Source organism: Chiloscyllium plagiosum, chromosome 19, assembly GCF_004010195.1.
Source record: "Chiloscyllium plagiosum isolate BGI_BamShark_2017 chromosome 19, ASM401019v2, whole genome shotgun sequence".
In the NCBI taxonomy this organism is placed as follows: Eukaryota; Metazoa; Chordata; class Chondrichthyes; order Orectolobiformes; family Hemiscylliidae; genus Chiloscyllium; species Chiloscyllium plagiosum.
The window spans coordinates 4,758,377-4,780,794 of NC_057728.1; the positions used below are offsets into that span (position 1 = coordinate 4,758,377).

A 22,418-nucleotide genomic window follows, 5' to 3' on the forward strand; every position below is an offset into this window, starting at 1 on the left:
GTGAGGTGCTCATCCTCATTGATAATGTGTTGCAGGTCACGAAGAACATGGCGTAATTTTTCAGCCCGTGGGAAGTACTGAACAACGGAGGGTACCCTGTCGGTTGCAGCATGTGTCTGTCTCCTGAGGAGGTCATTACGGTTCCTTGCTGTGGCACGTCGGAACTGGCGGTCGATGAGTTGAACATTGTACCCCGTTCTTGTGAGGGCATCCTTCAGTACTTCCAGGTGTCCGTCACGTTCCTCCTCATCTGAACAGATCCGGTGTATGCGTAGGGCTTGTCCATAGGGAATGGCTGTTTTAATATGTTTTGGGTGGAAGCTGGAGAAGTGTAGCCTGGTATTGTGATTTTTAACTTCCTATAATGTAGTGAACAGAACTGCATGCTGTGTTCTCGTTGTGGCCTAACAAGCATTTTCTGCAGTTCCATCATAACCTCTTGTATTCATTGCCTCAGCTAAGAAAGGCAATTATCTCATCTATCTTCTTAACCCTCTTATCTGCCTGATCTCCACTCTTCAAGGTTCTGTGATATTCATATCAAGGGCCCTTTGATTTTCAGTAGTTTCCAGGATCCTGTCATCCGTTGTGTATGTCTTTGCCTTGTGAGCCACCAAAATGCAACCTCACACTATTCTGAATTGAATTCCATTTGCCCTGAATCTGCCCAGCTGCCAATGCTTTGAATCCTCTTTCAGTTTAATGGCTATCCTCCTCATCATCTACCACCCTACCAATATTCATTGTCTACAGATTTCTTGATTATACCCCTACATTGAAGTTCAGATCATCAATGTAAACCATATTCAGCTATGAGCCCTGTGGGATCACATTGGAAACAGACTTTCAATTTCAGAAATATCCCTCTAGCATCACCCTCTGCTTCCTGTTTCTTGGCCAAATTTGGAATTCAATGTGCCACTTTATCTTGGATCTTGTGGGCTCCTACTTTTTTGACCTAATCAAAAGTCTCGCTGAGGTCCATATAAACCACGTCAAATGTGTAAACCACATCACAGTTCTCGTTGTTTCAAACAATTTGATCAAATTTGTCAAATAGGGCCTTCCCTTAACAGATCCATGCTGACTATTCCTGATTAATCCATGTTTCTCCAAGTGCAGATATATTCTGTCCTTCAGAATTCTTTTCAATAACTTCACCGTACAGGTTAGCCTGAGTAGCCTGTAATTTCCTGGTCAATCTCTTCCTCTTTTTTTTTAATAATGTGACAGCATTAGCAATCCCCCACTTCTTTGGTACCTCGTGTGGCAAGAAATTATTTGAAAATTACAGACAGGCTCTCTGATACCTCCCTCCTTGCCTCACGCAACAACCTCGGATACATTTCATCGGGACCTGTAGGTTTAGCCACTTTTAAGGTTGCTAAACCTGCTTAGTACCTCCCCTCCCTCTGTTTGTCTGTCATCGCTCTCTCTCTCTCTCTCTCTCTCTCTCTCTCTCTCTCTCTCTCTCTCTCTCTCTCTCTCTCTGCCCCTATTGTATAATATTTCACAGTCTTCCACCTCCTTTCACCTGCTGCCAGTCCAGGTATCCATTCCCCTCAGGCATTCCACCTTTTACTCCACTCTAGGGTCTTTCCCTGTTCTTACAGTCTGACTCCTGTCACTTTCACTAACCCGGATGAGTTGTTTCAACACTCTGTGTCAAAAACATTTGCTTGTTGGTCCTCCAGTAGATAAAGAAACTTTCTTTTATTTGAAGGCTAATGTTTCCATCAGTCGAACTGGAAGAGGAATGAATCCAGCAGCACTGTTTTTTCTTCTGATTGATAACCTTTAGGCCTGTGTTGGATAATACTTGGTCATTGAGCGGACACAGGATTGAGTTTAGCTGTGGTGCCATCCATGATCGAACATCCAGCAAATCCAGTTGGGAATTGAAGAGAAAGTTCTTTACTCTGAGTGGTTAGAGCATGGATCACATTTGAGCTCTAATTCCAACTGTCAAGGAGAGCTACTCATTCACGAAATATGAGCATCAATAACGAGGGAGATATATATTGTACATCTTTAATTGCCCAGGAGAAGGTGGTGAGGCACTGCCTTCTTAAACCACTGCAGTGCTTAAGATGTAGGGTACCTACAGCACTGTGAGGGAGGGAGCTTACAGGATGTGGACCCAGCGACACTGAAAGAATGGTGATACATTTCCCAGTCAGGATGGTATGTCTGGAGGGTTTGGTATTTGCATCTGCTAGCTGCTCTTGTCAATCAAGCTAGGAGAGAGTGGGACCTTAGGCTGTCTTGTCAAAGAAGCTTTCTGGAATTGCAGAAGTATAACTTCAGCAGGCTTTAGGGATTTCCCAGAGCTGTGCACTACCAAGAGACAGGGGTTTTCAAGTCCCAACTCCAGAAATGCCCTGGTGGCCATCTTTTAATTTTCAGCAATATTCAGTCGATTAAATATTAAACCCATCTGAGGGGGATGTCAAAGGTCACACACTTTGGGAACTTTTGCCATGCAATTTATTTCTCAACCAATGTTACTAAAATGGAGTATCTAGTCATTGTCTCTTCACTGTTTCTGGGAACTTGCTATGCACAAATTGGCACTGTACTTCCTATATTATGACGACTATATTTCAGAAGAACATCAATGGCTGTAAATTGTTTTGGGACATCCTGAAGTTAGGAAAAGTGCTATAGGAATGCAGGTTCTCCTATTTGCACTTGGGCAGGTGTTATAGAATTCAGCCTTTGTTTTGTTGTCTTTGCAGGTATGGCCTCACAAGTGCAAGTCTTTTCCCCTCACACAATCCAGTCAAGTGCCTTCTGCAGTGTGAAGAAACTGAAAGTGGAGCCGGGTTCTAACTGGGATATGACCGGGTATGGTTCACACAGTAAAGTCTACAACCAGAGCAAGAGTCCGAACCTCGCACAGTCAACAATCAGCGCTTCTCTTCAAGTTACCAATCCGAATCTGTCCTACGAGCAGACGGTGATTTTCCCAGCCAGTGCCGGCCACATTGTCTTCACAACAGCAAACAGCACATCGGGGGTGGTGGCCGTGTCTGCTCAGGCCTTGGGAGGCCCGCAGAACCTGACCCGCCGCAGCACTGTGACCCTCCTCGATACCTACCAGAGATGCGGCCTGAAGCGGAAGAGTGAGGAACTCGAGGACACCGGCAGCGTGCAGATCATCGAGGAGCATCCGCCAATGCTTCAGAACGCCACCAGCGGCGCCACTGTTGCCACGGCAGCCACTTCCACCGCCACTTCCAAGAACAGTGGGTCAAACAGCGAGGGTGACTACCAGCTCCTGCAGCACGAGGTGCTGTGCTCAATGACCAACACGTACGAAGTGTTGGAGTTTCTCGGCCGGGGGACGTTTGGCCAAGTAGTGAAGTGCTGGAAAAGGGGGACCAATGAGATTGTAGCCATCAAGATTCTGAAGAACCACCCTTCCTATGCAAGGCAGGGCCAAATCGAGGTGAGCATCCTTGCTCGACTGAGCACAGAGAGTGCGGATGACTACAATTTTGTCCGGGCCTATGAGTGCTTTCAGCACAAGAACCACACTTGCCTTGTCTTTGAAATGCTGGAACAGAACCTGTACGACTTCCTGAAGCAGAACAAGTTCAGTCCGCTGCCCCTCAAGTACATCAGGCCCATCCTGCAGCAGGTGGCCACAGCCTTGATGAAGCTGAAGAACCTCGGCCTGATTCACGCTGACCTGAAGCCAGAGAACATCATGTTGGTGGACCCGGTCAGGCAGCCGTACCGAGTAAAGGTGATAGATTTCGGCTCAGCGAGTCACGTCTCGAAAGCTGTGTGTTCCACTTACTTACAGTCCAGGTATTACAGGTAGGTGCCAGCTCCCTTCATCCCTCAGGCTTTTCCTGTGATTTATGTCGGGGTGTGTTTATTGTGTTAAACAGACATCAAGGAAAACAATCGGATGGTTTTGTTTTGTGAGGAAGTAATTTTGTTGCCTCTTTATATGTCTGGCTGAACACTGTAGCTGACAGGCCTCAAAATGGCTGTCGCCTCCATCACTCTGTCAAAGACCCTGTGGCCATGAAAAGCCAGAGTCAGTTTCCAACAGTTCTCACATCAGGTTTTCTTCACTTGTCGCTTCCTCTAAACCCCATCTACTCCCCTGACGAGTGAAACTCAGTTGGCCAACTTTTCTGTTTCCCGAGGGGGATCAGAAAACGTGAGGAGCAGGGCCCCTCATGGTCCTGCCGCATGCTCCCTCTCAAAACAAAAAGGCTTTCATTTTCTGTGAACTTTGGATCCTGGTTGTAGGTTTGAGACGTAGATGTACTGCTGTGCTGTTGCAACAAAATACAAACTCATGAAGTATCAAATTGATTTATTTCAAGTACTGTTTATGAAACAGCTTCTAGTGCAAATAATGATTTGAGCCCAGCACTCTGAGGACTTCAAATTCCCCGATGCACCCGGCTAGGTGGCCAGGTTCACTTTGTAGATGTATTTGGCCTCCCAAGAGACTTAGGCGCATTTTAAAGTGTGGAATATATTCAGTGCTACTGATGGTAAAATACTACAACGTAATGCCTGCAATCACCTGGGATTACATTCTGCGTGGTGGGTCTCTTAAATAACATGCATCAGCATTCAAAGCACCATTACTGTGACCAAACATACATTGTTAAGGAATAGAATACTCAATAGGATGTAGAAAAGCAAAAATGTACAATCTGCCCTTTTTGTTTCTTCAACAACATGCTGCTGAATTAATGATCAATTTTTTTTATCTGGTTTTGTAAAGAGTGCACTGAGACCTCACTGCAATCTGGGGAGAGTGTTGTGCATACGAAACAGAAATAGCAGCAGGACAATTGTTTATTTTTGTTCAGGATCTCTGGCAGGTTTACACAGAATTTGAGTTTGCCTGAAAAAAGTCACATTTTCTCAAGGTCTTTATTACCAAATGATTAGCCATAAGTAGAATTTACCGCATAGAAACTGGCTATTCAGTCCTATTGGTCTGAGCTAATTTTTATGCTCCACACAAACCTTGCCACGTCTGACTTCATATCATCCTTTCAACAGAACATAACCTTACATCAGTTAGATGACACAGAAGAAGACCATTCAAGCCAGTCAGTCTTAAGTCAGAATTCATATTTCTGATCTGTATCTGTGATTGTATCCATCTGTTCCCTTCTTCCTCACATGTTTGTCAAGCTGCCCTTTAAATTTAATCACTCCAACCACTCCCTATGGTGATAGATTCCACATTCCTACCCCTCTTTAGTTAAAGTCTGTACTGAATTTCCTTTTGGCTATCTTGATGCCCATCTGATATTGATGACCTCTAGTTATGTTCTTCCTCACAGGAGGAAGATACTCTTGGTTACAAAGCAGTAATTTACAACTAAATCACATGGGTTTTCCCAGTTTATATTTGCAAAATTAAAGCTGTCTGTTAGCAATACTGTTTCCCTTCTCACATTCCTTTCCTATCTTTTCGTAGATCACAATGTTTTCCTCCTTCCGCTGACTTGGTACTTTGTAGAATTCCCCAAGTATGGTTTAATCATTTCCATGTTAAATATGTCCAATCAGATTAGTTCACTATTATAAAAGGTAGTTTGCTAGAAATAGACAATGTAACCTCTGGGAGACATGTTAAACTTATTTTGAAGGTAGGGCCAGTAAATATGACTGAACATTAGTGAGAGGTAATTTTATTTAAACTTCAGTGGTTATCTTTCTTATGGTTTAAGTCCAATATCTTAATTTCAGTCTTAATCTTAATATCTTCAGTAAGTCAAAATGGTGCCAGAGTGTTGCGACGTATTACACTTTTTACAGTATTTATTTGTTGAATACAAATGGCAATAAATCATTCAAGCAATGAAATCCTTTAAATATATATGGGAGTTTAAGCAGTGATGTGGAAGGATTCAGGACTTCTGACATTAGAATTATTTTTAATCAATCTGCTTGGACATGGTATGACACAACTCAGGGACAGGTGCTATTTGAACCCAATCCTTCTGGTCCTGCCACTGCACTACGAGACCTGCTTCTGGTGTAATAAGCAATGAATGATGATGAAGACTTGAGTGTTGGTTACTGTAGATCCTGGACCATTTGTTTAATGAATGTTGAATGAGTCACTTTTAGTAATGATCGTCAATCTAACTGGATAGAGAGACAAGTTGCTGCATTATTTTGATCTTGCATTGAGTAGGACAAGTGCAAGAATAACAAATTTTAAACAGCCATTATAATTTCCATAACAGGAGAAAGGGATACTGATGAATTAGAATTTAAACTCTGGTGGGACAAAGCATTACAATGGAGAAAGAGTTAGCACTGCTGCCTCACAGCGCCAGGGACCTGGATTCGAATTCAGCCTCGGGTGACTGTCTGTGTGGAGTACATTCTCCCCGTGTCTGCGCGGATTTCCTCTGGGTGCTCTGGTTCCCTTCCACAATCCAAAGATGTGCTGGTTAGGCCGTGCTAAATTTCCCATAGTGTTGAGGGAAGTATAGGTTAGGTGCATGAGTCATGGGTAAATGTGGGGGAATGAGTTTGGATGGGTTACTCTTCAGAGGGTTGGCGTAGACTTGTTGGGCCGAAGGGCCTGTTTCCACACCGTAGGGATTCTAATTCAAAAGATTGGAACATAATCCTTTTGGTTTTCACAATGGGTTCCTGCTTTGCAACACTGTTCTCTGCAGTAGTGTAAATTACGGTGATTTATTTAGTGAATTTGGGATTCTTGCTTTTGTTCAGAGGAGTGCAACACAAAAAGTAAGATGTGTCTCTTTTTTCTGGGATGTTCAAGTAAGCTAGACAAGTATATGAGGGAGCAAGCAATAGAGTTTTATGATGATAGGTAAGGAGGGAGCAAGTATGGACTGATTGGGCAGAAAGGTCTGTTTCTTGCTGCACATTCTTTGCAAGCCTATGGAAAGATTTAGGGAAACCCTTCAAGGGTGTGTGGTGGGGAGTCGCAGTTGTAGACTGTCTAGAATAAGAATGTGGGTACTCTAGCAGATGTGCGGAATATGGAGAAGTCTGAACAACATATTAGAGTCTGGACAGGGCTGGGAATGTGGAGGTAGTGAACAATTTAGTTACAGAGCACAGCATTGCAAGGGAAGAGGGGTCAGAGTATGCGGGGCCAAGGCAGGGATGGTTGGTTGAACGGAGCAGTCTGGAAAACCTATTGATTGTAGTACGACAGCTGCCCCAGCTTTTGAAAACATAAACTCATTCCAGAGAGACTTATATTACGACAAGGATTTATAGCACCCACTATCACAGGATCTGCTCATGAGCTGTGCTTGTGTGAATATTTTTTCCATCTCTCTTTCCTTGCTTTCTCCTCGAGATTCCCACACCTCCCTCCTATCCTTTACCCCACTCTCTCTCCTCTCAAATTCCTCACTCCTTTTCCTCCTCTCTCCCCTCACCCTCTTTTCTCCACTAACTCTGCCTCTCAATCTCATTCTCTCCCCTCCTGTATTCTACCTCCCCCTAGTATTCTCTCCCCCCTCCTGTATTCTCTCCCCCCCCAATATTCTCTTGCCCCATATTCTTTCCCTATCCCATCTGTCAAATGAGTCACCCCACATGTCTTTCTAATAAATGCTATTTTATTTGCCTATTGGTGCCCTGGTACGGTGGATTTGTATCATTCTGTCTGCCATTCCTACAAGTTAGGTTTTATCAGCAAGCTTTGAAATTTTACTCTGTATCAAATGTCCAAGCTGTTTTTATGTATTGAAAACATAATGATCCCAGCACTGACTCTTGGACCCACTGTATATCTTCCAGTCTGAAAAACAATCATCTGCCACTTACACCTTAGCCCACTCTTTTATTCAAGCAGTAACTGACCTTTTGTGTCCATAACCTCAGTTTTGAAAACTGGTTTTTCACGTATTAACTTAAGACCTTGTCTCATAGGAGCAGAAATAGACCGTTCAGCCCATCAAGTCTGTCATTCAGTGAGGTTATGGCTGATCTGATCAGCTGCAACTCTATTTTCCTGCCCTTTCCTTATAACCCTCAAGTTCCTTACAGATTAACAATCTATCCATCTTAGCCTTGAATATATTGAGACCCAACCTCCACGGCTCTCAATTCCACAAATTCACTACCCTCTCAGAGAAGAAATTCACCCTCATCTGTAATAAACGTGACATTCCACGTTCCCCCTTGTCCCAACTCTCTGCCTTCTATGAGTTAGCCAATCCTCTTTACCCGCTAATATACCACCTCCAGCAATGGGCTTGTATCTTATAAAGTAGTTTAATGGGCGGTACCTTCTGAAAATCCAGATATATTACAGCTACTGCTTCCCCTCTATCTGTTCTATGTATTACCTTCTCTCAAAGAATTTTGGTGAATTGGCCCAGCATGATTTCACCTAAATAAGCCGTGCTGACACATGCTTGCACATTTTCTTTATTTCTAAATGCTCAGCCATTTTGTTTTTATTCACTCATGGGATGTGGGGATTGCTGGCTGGGCATGCAGCTATTGGCCAGCCCTAGTTGCCCTTGAGAAGGTGGTGTTGAGCTGCCTTCTTAAACTGCTGCCGTCCATGTGCAACAAGTACACCTGCAATGCCACTGAGGAGGGCAGGAGTTCCAGGATTTTGATCCAGTGACACTGAAGGAACTGAGAGCATTGATGCTATGTTTGCAGATGACACAAAGATAGGTGTAGGGACAGGTCGTGTTGAGGGAGCAGGGAGACTGCAAATAGAGGCTAGGAGAGTGGGCAAAGGAATGTCAGATGGAATAATATGGGAGAGCGTGAAGCTATGCACTTGGGTAGGAAGAGTAGAGGGGATAGGCTAATTTTTATATAGGGAAAGACTTCAGAAATGTGACGCACAAATGGAGTTGGGAGTCCGAGTTCAAGATCCTCTTAAGATTAACATGCAGGTTTAGTTAACAGTCAGGAAAACAAATGCTATGTTGGCTTTCACTTCAAGAGGTTGAGATTACAAGAGCAGGGGTTTACTGCTGAGATTGTTTAAGGATCTGGTCAGACCCCATTTGGAATATTGTGAGCAAATTTGAGCCCTGCGTCTAAGGAATGATGTGCTGGCATTGGAAAGTGGTCCAGAGGAGATCTACAAGAACGATCCTCGAGATGAAGGGCTTGACGTATGAGGAGTGGTTGAGGACTTTGGGTTTGTACTTGGAATTTTGAAGGATGAAGGGGGGTCTGATTGTAGCTTTCAGAATACTGAGAGGTTTGGATAGAGTGGACATGGAGAAAATGGTTCCACTAGTCAGAGACACTACGACCTGAGGGCAGAGCCTCGAAGTGAAGGGATGACCCTTTAGAACTGAAATGAAGTGGAATTTCTTCAGTCAGAGGGTGGTTAATCTGTAGAATTCATTTTTGCAGAAGACTGTGGAGGCCAAGCCATTGAGTGTCTTTAAGACAGAAATAGGTAGGTTCTTGATTAGTAAGGGGATCAAGGGTTACAGGGAGAAGGCAGAAGATTGGAGTTGGAAAATATACCAACCATGATAGAATAGAGCAGACACAATGGGTCGAATGGTCCAATTCTGCTCCCCTCTCTTACGGTCATATGGAACAGTGAAATAATTCTAAGTCTTCGTGAGTGCCTTGGAGGCATTGTTGAAGTGGGTGGTGTTCCCATGTATCTGCTGCCCTTGTCCTTCTGGATGGAGGTGGTCATGGATTTGGAAGGTGCTGTCTCAGGATCTTTAGTGAATTTCTGCAGTGCATCTTATAGATAGTACACACTGCTGCTATTGAGCGTCAATGGTGGAGAGAGTGGATGTTTGTGGATGTAGTGACATTTAAACGTACTGATTTGTGTCAAGCTTCTTGAGTATTGTTGGAGCTGCACCCAGCTCGACCATCCTTTATGACAGACTCTAAGATTTTCCAAATAACAGATGTTGAGCCAATTGACCTATAGTTAATTTTTTTTGTCTTCTTTCCTCTTTCAAATAAAGGTGTTCCGTTGGGACTTTTCCAGAATCTAAGGCTTTTTGCAAAGTTACTGCCAGTCCATCAGCTATCTCTGTAGTTACTTCCTTTAATATTGCATCCCATCAGATCCAGGGCACTTACTCATCTTTAGCCCCATTAGTTTCCCTAGCAAGTTTTCTCCAGTGATAGACTCATAGAGTAGTACAGCATGAAAACATACCCTTTGGTCCAACTCGCCCTTGCTGACTAGATATCCTAAATTAATGTAGTCCCATTTGCCAGCATTTGGCCCACATCCCTCTAAACCCTTCCTATTCATACACCCATCCAGATGCCTTTTAAATGTTGTAATTGTACCAGCCTATACCACTTCCTCTGGCAGCTCATTCCATCCATACACCACCCCCTGCTTGAAAATGTTAACCCTCAGGTCCGTTTTAAATCTTTCCCCTCTCACCTTAAACCGATGTTCTCTAGTTTTGGACACCCCCAGCCCAGGGAAAAGACCTTGTCAGTTCTCCCTATTCATGCCCCTTGTCATTTTATAAACTTCTTTAAGGTCACCCCTCAGCCTCCGATGCTCCAGGAAAAACAACCCCAGCTTATTCAGCCTCTCCCTGTAGCTCAAACTCTTCAACCCTGGCAAAATCATTGTAAATATTTTCTGAACCCTTTCAAGTTTCACAACTTCCTCCTTATTAGCAGGGAGACCAGAATTGCACACAGTATTCCAATAGTGGCCAAACCAATGTCCTGTACAGCTACAACATGACGTCCCAATGCCTATGCTTAATGCACTGACCACTAAAGGCTGTCTACCTGGGATTCCACTTTCAAGGATCAATGAACCTGCCCTTCAAGGTCTCTTTGCTCAGCAGCACTCCCTCGGACCTTACCATTAAATGTATAAGTCCTGTTCTGATTTGATTTGCCTTTCCAAAATGAGCACCTCACATTTATCTAAATTAAACTCCATCTGCCACTCCTCGGCCCATTGGCCCATCTGATCAAGATCCCATTGTACTCTGAGGTAACCTTCTTGGCTGTCCACTACACCTCCAATTTTGGTGTCATCTGCAAACTTACTGACTATACCTCCTATGTTCACATCCAAATCATTTAAATAAATGATGAAAAATTGTTCATTTCCTCTCTTCCTTTTGCCCTTTGAATATTTGGTAAAACTTTGGAAGCCTGTTAGTGTTGTCTGCTGTGAAGATTGATACATACTGTTTATTCAGCCCCTGATTCCCTGTTGTTATTGCTTCAACTTTGCTTTGCTAAATGGCCTACATTCACTTTGACCATACTCTTCCTTTTTATTTAAAGAAGCTCTGGTTTTGATATCACTTGCAAGTAATTTGTAATGTTTATTTTCAACCACTTGGTTTTTGGTTGTCTTTTGTCAGTTTTTAAAACATTCCCAATCCTCTGGCTTATCACTAATCTTTACTACATTGTATACCATTTTCTTTCAGTTTGATGCGAACTTTGCCTTCCCTGGTGCACCACTGTTGACTTATCCCCTTCCTAGAATCCTTCTTCCTCACGAGGATGTAACTTTGCTGTAAGCCAATTTTCTGAAATATCTTTATTCCTTTGGCCATTGTCCCTCAACCATCTTTGCTGCTTAGCTCCTTTCCTAATCCATTCCAGTTATTCCTGCCCTCAATCCTTTGTAATTCCCTTATTTACGTTCAGCATAGTTGATTCAGACCCATCTTTATTCCTCTCAAACTAAATTCTTGTTAAACCAGTGACCTCTGCTTGATTTGGGGCAGCATGGTGGCTTGGTGGTTAGCACTGCTGCCTCATAGCGCCAGGGACCCAGGTTCAATTCCTGCCTCAGTGTGGATTTTGCACATTCTCCCTGTGTTTGTGTGGGTTTCCTCCGGGTGCTCCGGTTTCCTCCCACAGTCCAAAGATGTGCAGGTTAGGTGAATTGGCCGTGCTAAATTGCCCATAGTGCTAGGTGCATTAGTTAGGGGTAAATACAGGGTGGGGGATTGGGTGTGGGTGGGTTGCTCTTCGGAGGGCCGTGTGGACTTGTCGGGCCAAAATGGCCTGTTTCCACACCGTAGGGAATCTAATCTAATCTAAATGTTAAATTCTAACTTGGTATGGCAACTGTTCTTTTGGGAATCTCTTACAGAGATCATTTATTAAATCTACCTCATTGCCACATCCAAAATAGCATGATCCTGGTTAGATCCACCACATATTGTTCTAAGAAGCTATCCTGAGTATGTTCCTGTTCCACCAGCAGCTGCTGTTAGGGGATCTATTAACTACAACTACCAGTGTCTTGTTTTTCCCTTTTATTTCTCACCTCCATCCATATGGATTCTATGTCTGCTGATCCAAGATAACTTCTTGCTGTCATACTTAATCCATCCCATATCAACAGTACTACCCATAACCCCTTCCTTCCTGTCCTTTCAGAAAGTCACGTATCACTGAATATTTAGTTCTGAGCTTTGATCTCCTTGTAATCTCCATAATGACTATGAGATCTCACCAATTAACCTGTACTTATGCCATTAATTCATTTTTGCTTTGAATACTGTGCATATTTAAGCAAAGTTAAAAATCACACAACACTAGGTTATAGTCCAACAGGTTTAATTGGAAGCACACTGGCTTTCGGAGCGCCGTTCCTTCATCAGGTGGTTGACCTGATGAAGTTGTGGCGCTCTGAAAGCTAGTGTGCTTCCAATTATACCCGGTGTTGTGTGATTTTTAACTTTGTACACCCCAGTACAACACCGACAGCTCCAAATTATATTTAAGCAAAGAGCCATGAATTTTGCCTTTTTATTGGCTATTCCCAATTGACTTTGAGAAATGTCATGAGCATGTAGTTGGTGTAGGCACAGCTACAGTGTTGTTGGGAAGAGAGTTGCAGGATTTTGACCCAGTGACATTGAAGGAATGGCAGTATATTTCCAAGTCAGGGTGCTAGAGAGGAACTTGTAGGTGATGGTATTCCCATTTATCTGCTGTCCTTGACCTTCAAAGCGGGGGAGGTTACTGATTTGGAATGTGCTGTCTGAAGAATTTGTTCAAACTGCCTTCACAAAATCCACGTAGACAACGTCCAGTTCATTCCTTCATCAAACTTGTCTGTTACTGTAATCAAAAATAGTAATTAGATTAGTCAAGTGTGATCTCCCTTTACAAATCCGTGCTGGCTCTCCTTAATTAACTCGAACTTCTCTGAGTGCCTGTTGATTTCTTTTTCCGTCATTAAAAACCATTGCATAAATAGAAGTTGTTGTTGTTTTTGAAGCCTGTCTTTCATTCCAAATAGGTTGATTGTGAGGGCAATGGAAAAATCTGATCTCTGTCTTTGTTATTGTTTGTGTTTGTGAAAAAAAAGGAGGTCCATTTATTGTTGATTGCAGATGTTGACAGCAGTGTAGGTACTACATAGTTGCCAGGCAAAAGTGAGGACTGCAGACGCTAGAAACCAGAGATTAGATTAGAGTGGTGCTGGAAAAGCACAGCAGGCCAGGCAGCATCCGAGGAGCAGGAAAATCGACGTTTCGGGCAAAAGCCCTTCATCACTTATAGTTGCCATTTGTCTCTGTCACATGCTGGGAGCCTCTGTTACCATGGTTAGCACAGACATGGTGGGCTGAAGGCCTAGATTAGAGAGGTGCTGGAAAAGCACAGCAGCTCAGGCAGCAGGATTTTTCTGCTCCTCAGGTGCTGCCTGACCTGCTGTGCTTTTCCAGCACCACTCTAATCTAGACTCTGATTTCCAGCATCTGCAGTCCTCCCTTTTGTCGTGGTGGGCTGAAGGGCCTGTTGCTGTGCTGTACTGTCCTATGTTCTATGTTCTGTGATGTGCTCTACCGTTTTGTAACTGCTCTTAATGACTGCAGGCTTGCTGACTTATCGAAAGGGGAGAAAGACAGTTCCCAAACAAATCAATGCAGTAATGATCAGTAATCTATTTTATTGATTGTGGTTGAAGGGGGTAAACTTCCCCGCTCTCTTCAAACTTGTTTGAAAACCTCATTTGAAAGACAGTATGTCTGACAGTGCACCGTTCTGTCAGTGCAGAGTTGGAATGTTAACCTTGGACTGCAGTGTAACAGAGTCTGTCATGGAACATGAACCCAGAACATTCTGAGAGAGGGAGACAGAGCAAGAAAGATGAGAGAGAAGTAAGGAAAGAGGGAGAGAATAAAAGAGTAATCACTAAGTGGGCACTAGGAAAGGATTAGTTAGTCAGGGAGCATTGCCAGAGGAGAGACATTCTCAGGAGGATGACACTTGTCACCCATCCCTTTGGTGAACATATCAGGAATTCCAGATCACTACCGATCAATGCCTGTTTTTTTTATATTAGAATCCCTACAGTGTGGAAACAGGCCCTTCAGCCCAACAAGTCCACACCAACTGTCCAAAGAGTAACCCACCCAGACCCATTTCCATATGACTAATGCACCTAACACTATGGGCAATTTAGAATGACCAATCCACCTGACTTGCACATCTTTGGACTGTGGGAGGAAACCGGAGCATCTGGAGGAAACCCACGCAGACACAGGGAGAATGTGCAAACTCCACACAGACAGTCGCCTGAGGCTAGAATCAAACCTGGGTCCCTGGTGCTGTGAGGCAACAGTACTAACCACTGAGCCACCATGGTGCCCCAGATCCTATTCTATTGCTGCTCTGATTATTGCCAGGTTATTTTCAGATGTGGCCCACTCTTGTACCCCGGTTCACTCCATTTCTGGGCTGCTAACAAAACCCAAAGCCCTGTATTTCCATCCCAGCATCTCCAACTTTTTCTAGCTTTCCTCCTTCAAAGCGTGTCTTCAAAATCCACCTCTCTTTGGTCACCCTCCTATGTCGTTCCCAATGGTTTTTTTTTAATATACAGTTTAGAGAGAATATTGACTGTGTACTGACCCGTGCACAATGTAATTGAACAAGTCCTGAGAGTCTATTTTGGAAAGATTATTAGATTCACAGCCTCGGCTCCACCCAAACCATTCATCCTCCTGTGAGGAAAAGACTCTTGATCTTTGAAGATGATGAAATGAAGACATGCCTGGTCGTGCCTCTGGAAATTCATTAGGTGAATTGTGAAGTGCCAGCCACAGGATCCCATGAATATGGGTGGTGCCGGCTGAGAGGTGGTTCTTGGACAAGACACTAGGAGAACTGGTTTGTGTACAGGTTATGCCATAGGACCTTCAACCTCAACCCAAATAGACAAGATGGGGCCTCCATTTGACATGGAAAGCTTAGCATCTTTGAAAATCACCTTTGGAAACCATTCTAATCTAGACTCTAGTTTCCAGCATCTGCAGTCCTTGTTTTTACCTTTTGAAAATATGCCAGCCTCAACCAAACGAGCTAACAACAGAGATTTTTAAAAAAGAAAATTCAACTGCAGGGAGCGACAGAAACATTCTGGAAATACAAAGCTGGTTCATCAGCATTGGTTAATGTTGATAAACAGCCCTGACTTGATCTGAAAACAAAGCAACAAGCAAAGTTTTTTTTAGGAATTAGAGTTGTAAAGTCCTAGAGATGTACAGCATGGAAACAGAGCCTTCAGTCCAACTCGTCCATGCTGACCAGATTTCCTAAACTAATCTAGTCCCTTTGCCAGCATTTGGCTCATATTCCACTAAACCCTTCCTGTTCATGCACCCATCCAGATACCTTTTAAATGTTGTAATTGTACCGGCCTCCACCGCCTCCTCTGGCAGCTCATTCAATATGCACACCATCCTCTGTGTGAAAATGTTGCCCCTTTAGCTCGCTTTTAAATCTTTCCCCTCTCACCTTAAACCCATACCCTCTAGTTTTAGACTCCTCAAACTTGAGAAAAATACCTGGGCTATTCACACTATCCATGTCCCTCATGATTTTATAAAGTGCTATAAGGTTACCCCTCAACCTCTGACACACCAGGGAAAATAGCCCCAGTGTATTCCAGCCTCTCCCTGTACCTCAAACCCTCTGACTTTGGCAACATCATTGTAAATCTTTTCTGAACTCTTTCAAGTTTAACAACATCTTTCCTATAGTGGGGAGACCAAAATTGAACACAGTATTCCAAAAGTGGCCTAACCAATGTCCTGACAGCTGCAGCATGACCTCCCAATTCCTAAACTCAATGCCCTGACCAAAAAATAGATAAAGTAAAACAGTGTTGCAGGGTGAGGTGAGATTGGGGGGATTTGGTAATATGGCAGGGGCTAGGGTGGGTCGGTGGGAGAGGAGGGGTAACAGGGGTGGTGAGAGGGGATGTGGTATGTGTGTTGTGATAGATACTTCAGACATGAAACAGAATTTAATAACAGCGAGGTGTCAACCTTGGTCCATGGTTCACAATGTCAAGGGTTTGTGGGCTCTAGACTCACTCCAACAACCTGAGCACAAGGTGTAGACGGACACTGATACAATACTAAGTAGGGCGTTTCCCCTCTCAAAAGGTTTTCGTCGTTGGATCTGTTTGCCACAGTTCTTGTGTTTGAGTAGGATAGCTTGATAAAAGAGGGAGGAGGAGGAAGAGGTGAAAACAGTTCTTGGCAAAAAGCTGCACCCAGTGAGGGTCTTTAGTAAACAGACCTGTTGGAGAATAAAATGACGGAGTATTGAAATGTACTGGAAACCGTTTTGCAAACTGGCATCTGGAGTAATGATGATTACAGGATGACCTTCCACCAAGTAGTGCGTGACTGCTATTGGTGCTGTGTTGGAACCTGAGAGCTGCACCATCAGAAGCTGTATCTATGACTGCCATTCAAGTATATTGGTAGAGGTCCCACCCATTCCATGTTGAAGAGGATGAGATCCATGCTGTGCACAACACCCTGTGCCAAGTTGTTGAAGGGCTCCTCCATGTTTCCAGACGTTGAGTTCATGCATGTTGGCAGGTCTGCCAATTCAGCATTGGCTGTACAGCCCTTCTGCTTAGGCTGGCCCACCCAAGTCTTCCTCTTAAACCCTGCAGCGGTTCACATGTGTGGCCTTGTCCTCTGGCATGCTGAGATCTGCATTAATCTTTCCAATAGCTCTGGTTGCAGCATATTTGTATCCAGTGTCTGACTATGTGCAGATTCATGCTTCTAATCTATGCTGTAAATTACAACCCCATCAGTCAGTGAGCTGGTGCTTGTGAAATCACATAACAGTGTCTTTTCACCTTAACAATCTCCACTAGCTAGGCAAATTCCTGAGCCTGGGTATCTAAAAGGAAAGAGATGACAATGTAGGTGATGATAAACATATGATTAACACTCGGTAACACCACTGCAGCAAAGGACCCATTAGCCGCTCACAGATTTCAGTCTAATGAGTAGGTAGTTCTAAGTTAGCTTGCTGTTTTTATTCCAATAAACTGAATGGTATTGTGTACCACATGCTTGTTTTCAGAGGCTAACCAATTTATAGTCTGGGAAGTTTTCCCCTATGATCACTATTTATTACTCACCCAAGATCACTGAAAGCAAATCATCTGGTCAATACCACATTGTCAATTGTGGGATCTCATTGTGCTCAAATTGGCTGTTGTATTTCCTACTTTACAACAACATTAGAGTGATGATAGTACAGTGTTAATGTTACTTGACCAAACACAAAGTGCTGGAGAGGCTCAGCAGGTCTGGCAGCTTCTGAGGAGAGAGGAGCTGAGTTAATGTTTAATGTACAGTGACCCTTCAGAACAGAAAGGAGCTTGGAAAAAATTGGTTTTTACAATGTTGACAGACAGAGGGGGAGGAGACACAATTGAGACATATAGTGAAGGTACCCAGAGCAAGACAAGGGGAACATTAATGATAGAAGGGGAGAGCTATAGTGGTAGAATAGGTGCTATTGCTGGGCATGAATATAAGAAAGTTCGACTCTGCTGAGCCAAAAGTCTTGCAAAGATGTTTTGGGGGTGGGGATGTGGAGGAGGATCTGTAATTAAAATGGATGACAAGAGAGGCAATGGCATTGTTGCTGGACTGTTAATTCTGAGACCCGGCTAATTTTCTAGGGACTCTGGTTCAAATTCTGTTATGGCTGATGGAATTTGCATTCAATAAAAATCTGCAAATAAAAGTCTAATGATGACCATGAAACCATTGTCAGAAAAACCCATCTGGTCCATCAATGACCTTTAGCTAAGTAAACTTGCATCCTTACCTGGTCTGGCCTCCATTTGATCCACAGCAATGTGGTTGACACTTAACTGCCCTCTGGGCAACAAATGTGGGCCTAGCTAGTGATGCCTTCATCCCTTGAATGACGTTAAAAAAGCATTCATGAGAAATGAATTTAAATAAGTGTTGAAGTCAACATGGAGCCTTGAAGGCTCGCCAAAATGGCTAAGCAGAAATGAAGTGGTGTTTGTCAAGTTTGTGTTGTCCTGCTTTGGACCACCGCAGCGGAAATGTTAACATGGGAACAAGATGATTTATTGAAATAGTGAGTAACTGGAAAGTTGGGGTCACTCTTCCAGACAGAGTGGAGGTGTCCCACAAAGCAATCACCCAGTCTGTGATTGGTCTCACCAATGCAAAGATCACATCATGAGTGGAGAATGGATTAGACTAGATTGAAATTTATTCCTGATGAAGAGCTTTTGCCCAAAACGTCGATTTCGAAGCTCCTTGGATGCTGCCTGAACTACTGTGCTCTTCCAGCACCACTAATCTGGTTTCCAGCATCTGCAGTCATTGTTTTTACCTCCCAGATTGAAAGAAGACCAAGTGAAATGCTGTTTCACCTGGAAGGTGTGTTTGGGGGCCTTTTGGCAGTGAGGAGGAAGGAAATGAATGGGCAAATGTTACACCTGTTGTGGTTACATTGGAAAGTGCCATGAGACGGTATGAGAGTGTGTCAGAGTAATGGAGAAGTGGACCAAGGTATCATGGAAGGAATGGTCCTCAAGGAATTCCAACAAGAGATGGAAGGGGGAGATGTGTTTGGTGGTGGTATCCTGCTGGAGGTAGTGGAAATGGTAGAGGATGATCTTGGAAAGTAAGGACAGATGTAACCTCATCATTATTCTAGGGTGGGGAGTATGGGGTGAGATAATTACATCCAAAACGACAAAGGTGACTGCACTAAACTTACTTTGATGGAAGTGAAATATTGCAGAGCAATCTTAGATCATGGAAAGATGTGAAAGAAATACACAATTTTCTCACCTACTGAGTGAGCTTATTGACCTGAATCTGCTAAATAGAAAGATGTTTGATTGGGTGAAGGATAGACTGAGGCCAGGGAAAGGAACCAAGGTATTTATTGGTCTATTTACTCAGGCTTGCCACTTTTCAACAGATGCTGGTTCCACAGACCCGAGCAGGATAACAAGCTTTGTTCCTGTGTCATCACAGCCTCAGTTAAATAGCATTTAATCCTGTCTCTAAACAAATAGGTATCTGTTATTTTAAACTTATTTATCAACCTGGGCTTAGCTAGTGTCTGTTCACCTGTTACTATGCAGGAAAGGACACATTTGCTTTAATCTCCAGTTCTTTATTAATTTTGCTTTCCCCTATTCTGTGCAAATTTATAATTGGATTAATGGCCAGCGCAGAAAATCTCGTCGTCATGGTTTGGGTACAGACCAGTCAGATACCGGAGGTCAGCTTTGCGACAGAGCTCAGTTCTCTGGGGTAGCATTCTCCAGACTGTCTGCTGTGATGTCATAGAGCTTCAATCTGGTGCGAGATGGACATATTCATGTATCCTTTTATGTTCTACGGTTTCCTACACATCAGATTCTCCCTCAAACAATTGCTCCATTGTTTACTGTTTTGCCTTCAGTGACCTCAGCTCTTGGTTCTGGGATCCCTTCCTTCATTGAAGGCACTCCTCAAAATCTGCTTCATTCACCGGATATTTTGTCACATATGTGTATTCTTACTTCTGTAAAACACTTTGAGTTGTTTTAATACATAAAAGGTGCTATATAAGTGCAGCAATTGCTGCTTCTGATCTTCCCTGCTACATGTGCTATAATTTTCAGTTCCTATGACTGTTCATAAGCATTTCTCCCAACTTTCCCTTTTATTCATCCTCTGTTTCTGTCCACTTGTGCCCCATTCAACAACAAGTCGGAATCAATCTGCCAGCTCTAAACCTCTAATATTTCAGAGAAATGTTATTTCACTACTTCATTATTTTGAGGTATTTTGGCAATAAGGTGGCATCCACAGTCTAGAAAAGTAGTGGGCAACCACTCAACCAACTGAAGGAAGCGGCTCTATGAACATCTGGATTACCAACCATGACATAGACCGAAATCTGATTTATTGCAAACCAAAATTAAGACTCTCCCACTTGAGCTCTTCCAAGGATCCACCATCACCACAGTAACCAGCATTCAGACATTTTGATCCACTCATAGAATCATCAAATCCCTGCAGTCTGGAAGCAGGCCATTCAGCCCATCGAGTCCGCATTGACCTTCCGAAGAGCATACCACTCAGACCCACCCCATTACCCTGCATCTCCCATGGCTAATCCACTCAGCCTGCACATTCCTGGACACTATGGGCATTTAGCGTGGCCAATCCACCTAACCTGCACATCTTTCAACTATAGGAGGAAACAGGAGTACTCAGAGGAAACCCATGCAGACATGGGAGAATGTGAAAACTCCATACACAGTTGCCCAAGGCTGGAATCAAACCCATGTCCCTGATGCTGTGAGGAAGACAGTGAGGCACTGTGCAGCCCTCAACCTCCAAATAATCCATATCAAATATTGACTCCCAGGACAGATACAGCACAGGGTTTGATACCACAGAGTCAAAATAATGCTGGCTTTACATTGTCAACAAGTGCTAAACTCTTCTGCAAATTCACTACACATTTCCTTGTTTGATTTTCTCTCCTGCTCTGATTCCCGGTTCTTAATATCCCCATGAACAGTCGTCATAATCCCATGTAACGTGTCGTTCTTCCAAGCACAGCATCTGATTCCACTCTGTGACGTAAATATACAGCTGACTGCATGGACCTCCAAGGCTATGTACCCTGACAACATTGTGGCTATAATGTGAAGACTGGTGTTGCTCTTCTCATATCTCCTTGTTCTGGTCCTCTTCTTAAGCATTAGTTAAACAATTCCAATACTGTAAAGTCCCAGAAACATGCATTTTGAAACTTGGCAAATTCACAAAAGACCAACATATTTAATAATGGGAATCAATGGCCATAGGTTTCAACCCTCCAAAAATGTGAAACTTTCAGACTAGATGGAAGTTCAAACTCAATTAAAACAATGTTTTTAGGACATACAAAGAAGCTCTGTTGGAAAAATTGTTTCATAAAATTGGACGTATGTCACACTTATAACATTAACCTTTTTAAAAAGCTGGTGGAGAATGTGATGATCATTACAGCAATAATCACTCATGCAAGCACTAGTGAGCAAAATGGCGGATGACAGAAATGCAGTGTGCACCTTCTAGTCCTGGAAACAACACAGTAGATCATGCACAGCACATATAGATTATATGTATTTTTTAAAAAACTTCATTTAGGCCTTTTTTTCATTGTTTGATGTTTACTCTAAATTTTCTTTTGTGTTTTTTTTCTGAAATCTGCAGATAAATAAACATTGGATCTGTGGTGGGCAAGCTAATGCGGGTGATGTTTGTGCAGATGTAAGGCGGGAATGATGTGAGCGGGAATGATGTGAATGGCAGATTTTACTGACATTGATCACAGAATAGTGGAGACATATGGCACAGACAGAGGCCATACAGCTCAGTGTGACTGTGTCTGCTCATTAAAAGAGCTTCCAAATTAGGCTGAAGCCCCAACTTTATACCATACGCTTGGTATTATCCTTGTTAAATCTTTTCATTCAGCACTCAAGCTGAGGCCTAACCAACCATTTTGTAAATGTTTACATGAATTCCTTGTTTTTTGTATTCACTGCCCCTATTTAAAATGCTAAATATCCCATGACCTTTCCTAATCACCTTCTAAACCTGTCGTGCCACTTTCAAGATTTGTGAATACGTACCACAGGTCTCTCTTGCATCCTTTCAAAACTGTACCACCATTTTTTAACGCCCCATTTTGTTTCTTCAAAGTGCATCAATTCACTGTTACTGTATCTGCAGTAAATTGCATCCACAATATTTTTAAGTTAATTTGTTTGTGGGACATGGGCGTTGAGAAATCTAACATTTGTTACCCATCCTTTTTGCTTTTGAACTGGCTTACTTTGCAGTTTCAGGAGGCATTACTGTGGCTCTGGAGTCACGTGTAGGCCAGACCCAGGTAAGGATGGCAGAATTCCACCCCTAAGTGATATTAGTGAACCAGATGGGTCTTTACAACTATCAATGATAGTTTTGTGTTTGCCATTGCTGAGACTGGACCTGTATTTACCTGCCCTCGACCTCTTCATTTCCAACTGCCGCTGGGACATTAACCACCTCAACCTGTCTACTCCCCTCCCCCACTCCAACCTCTCACCCTCACAACGCGCAGCCCTCCAATCT

General features: G+C 43.2%; 1 protein-coding gene across 7 annotated transcripts in view; it reads left to right on the forward strand.

The window, feature by feature from the left end:
* Nucleotides 1–22,418, forward strand: part of hipk2 (homeodomain interacting protein kinase 2) — a 270,569-nt gene that overhangs the window by 67,827 nt on the left and 180,324 nt on the right. For all 7 annotated transcript variants that reach the window (XM_043708958.1, XM_043708962.1, XM_043708957.1 and 4 more), the window contains one exon: nucleotides 2,739–3,825. In XM_043708958.1, the coding sequence (XP_043564893.1) occupies nucleotides 2,739–3,825 (1,087 nt within the window). The remainder of the gene's footprint in view (nucleotides 1–2,738; nucleotides 3,826–22,418) is intronic.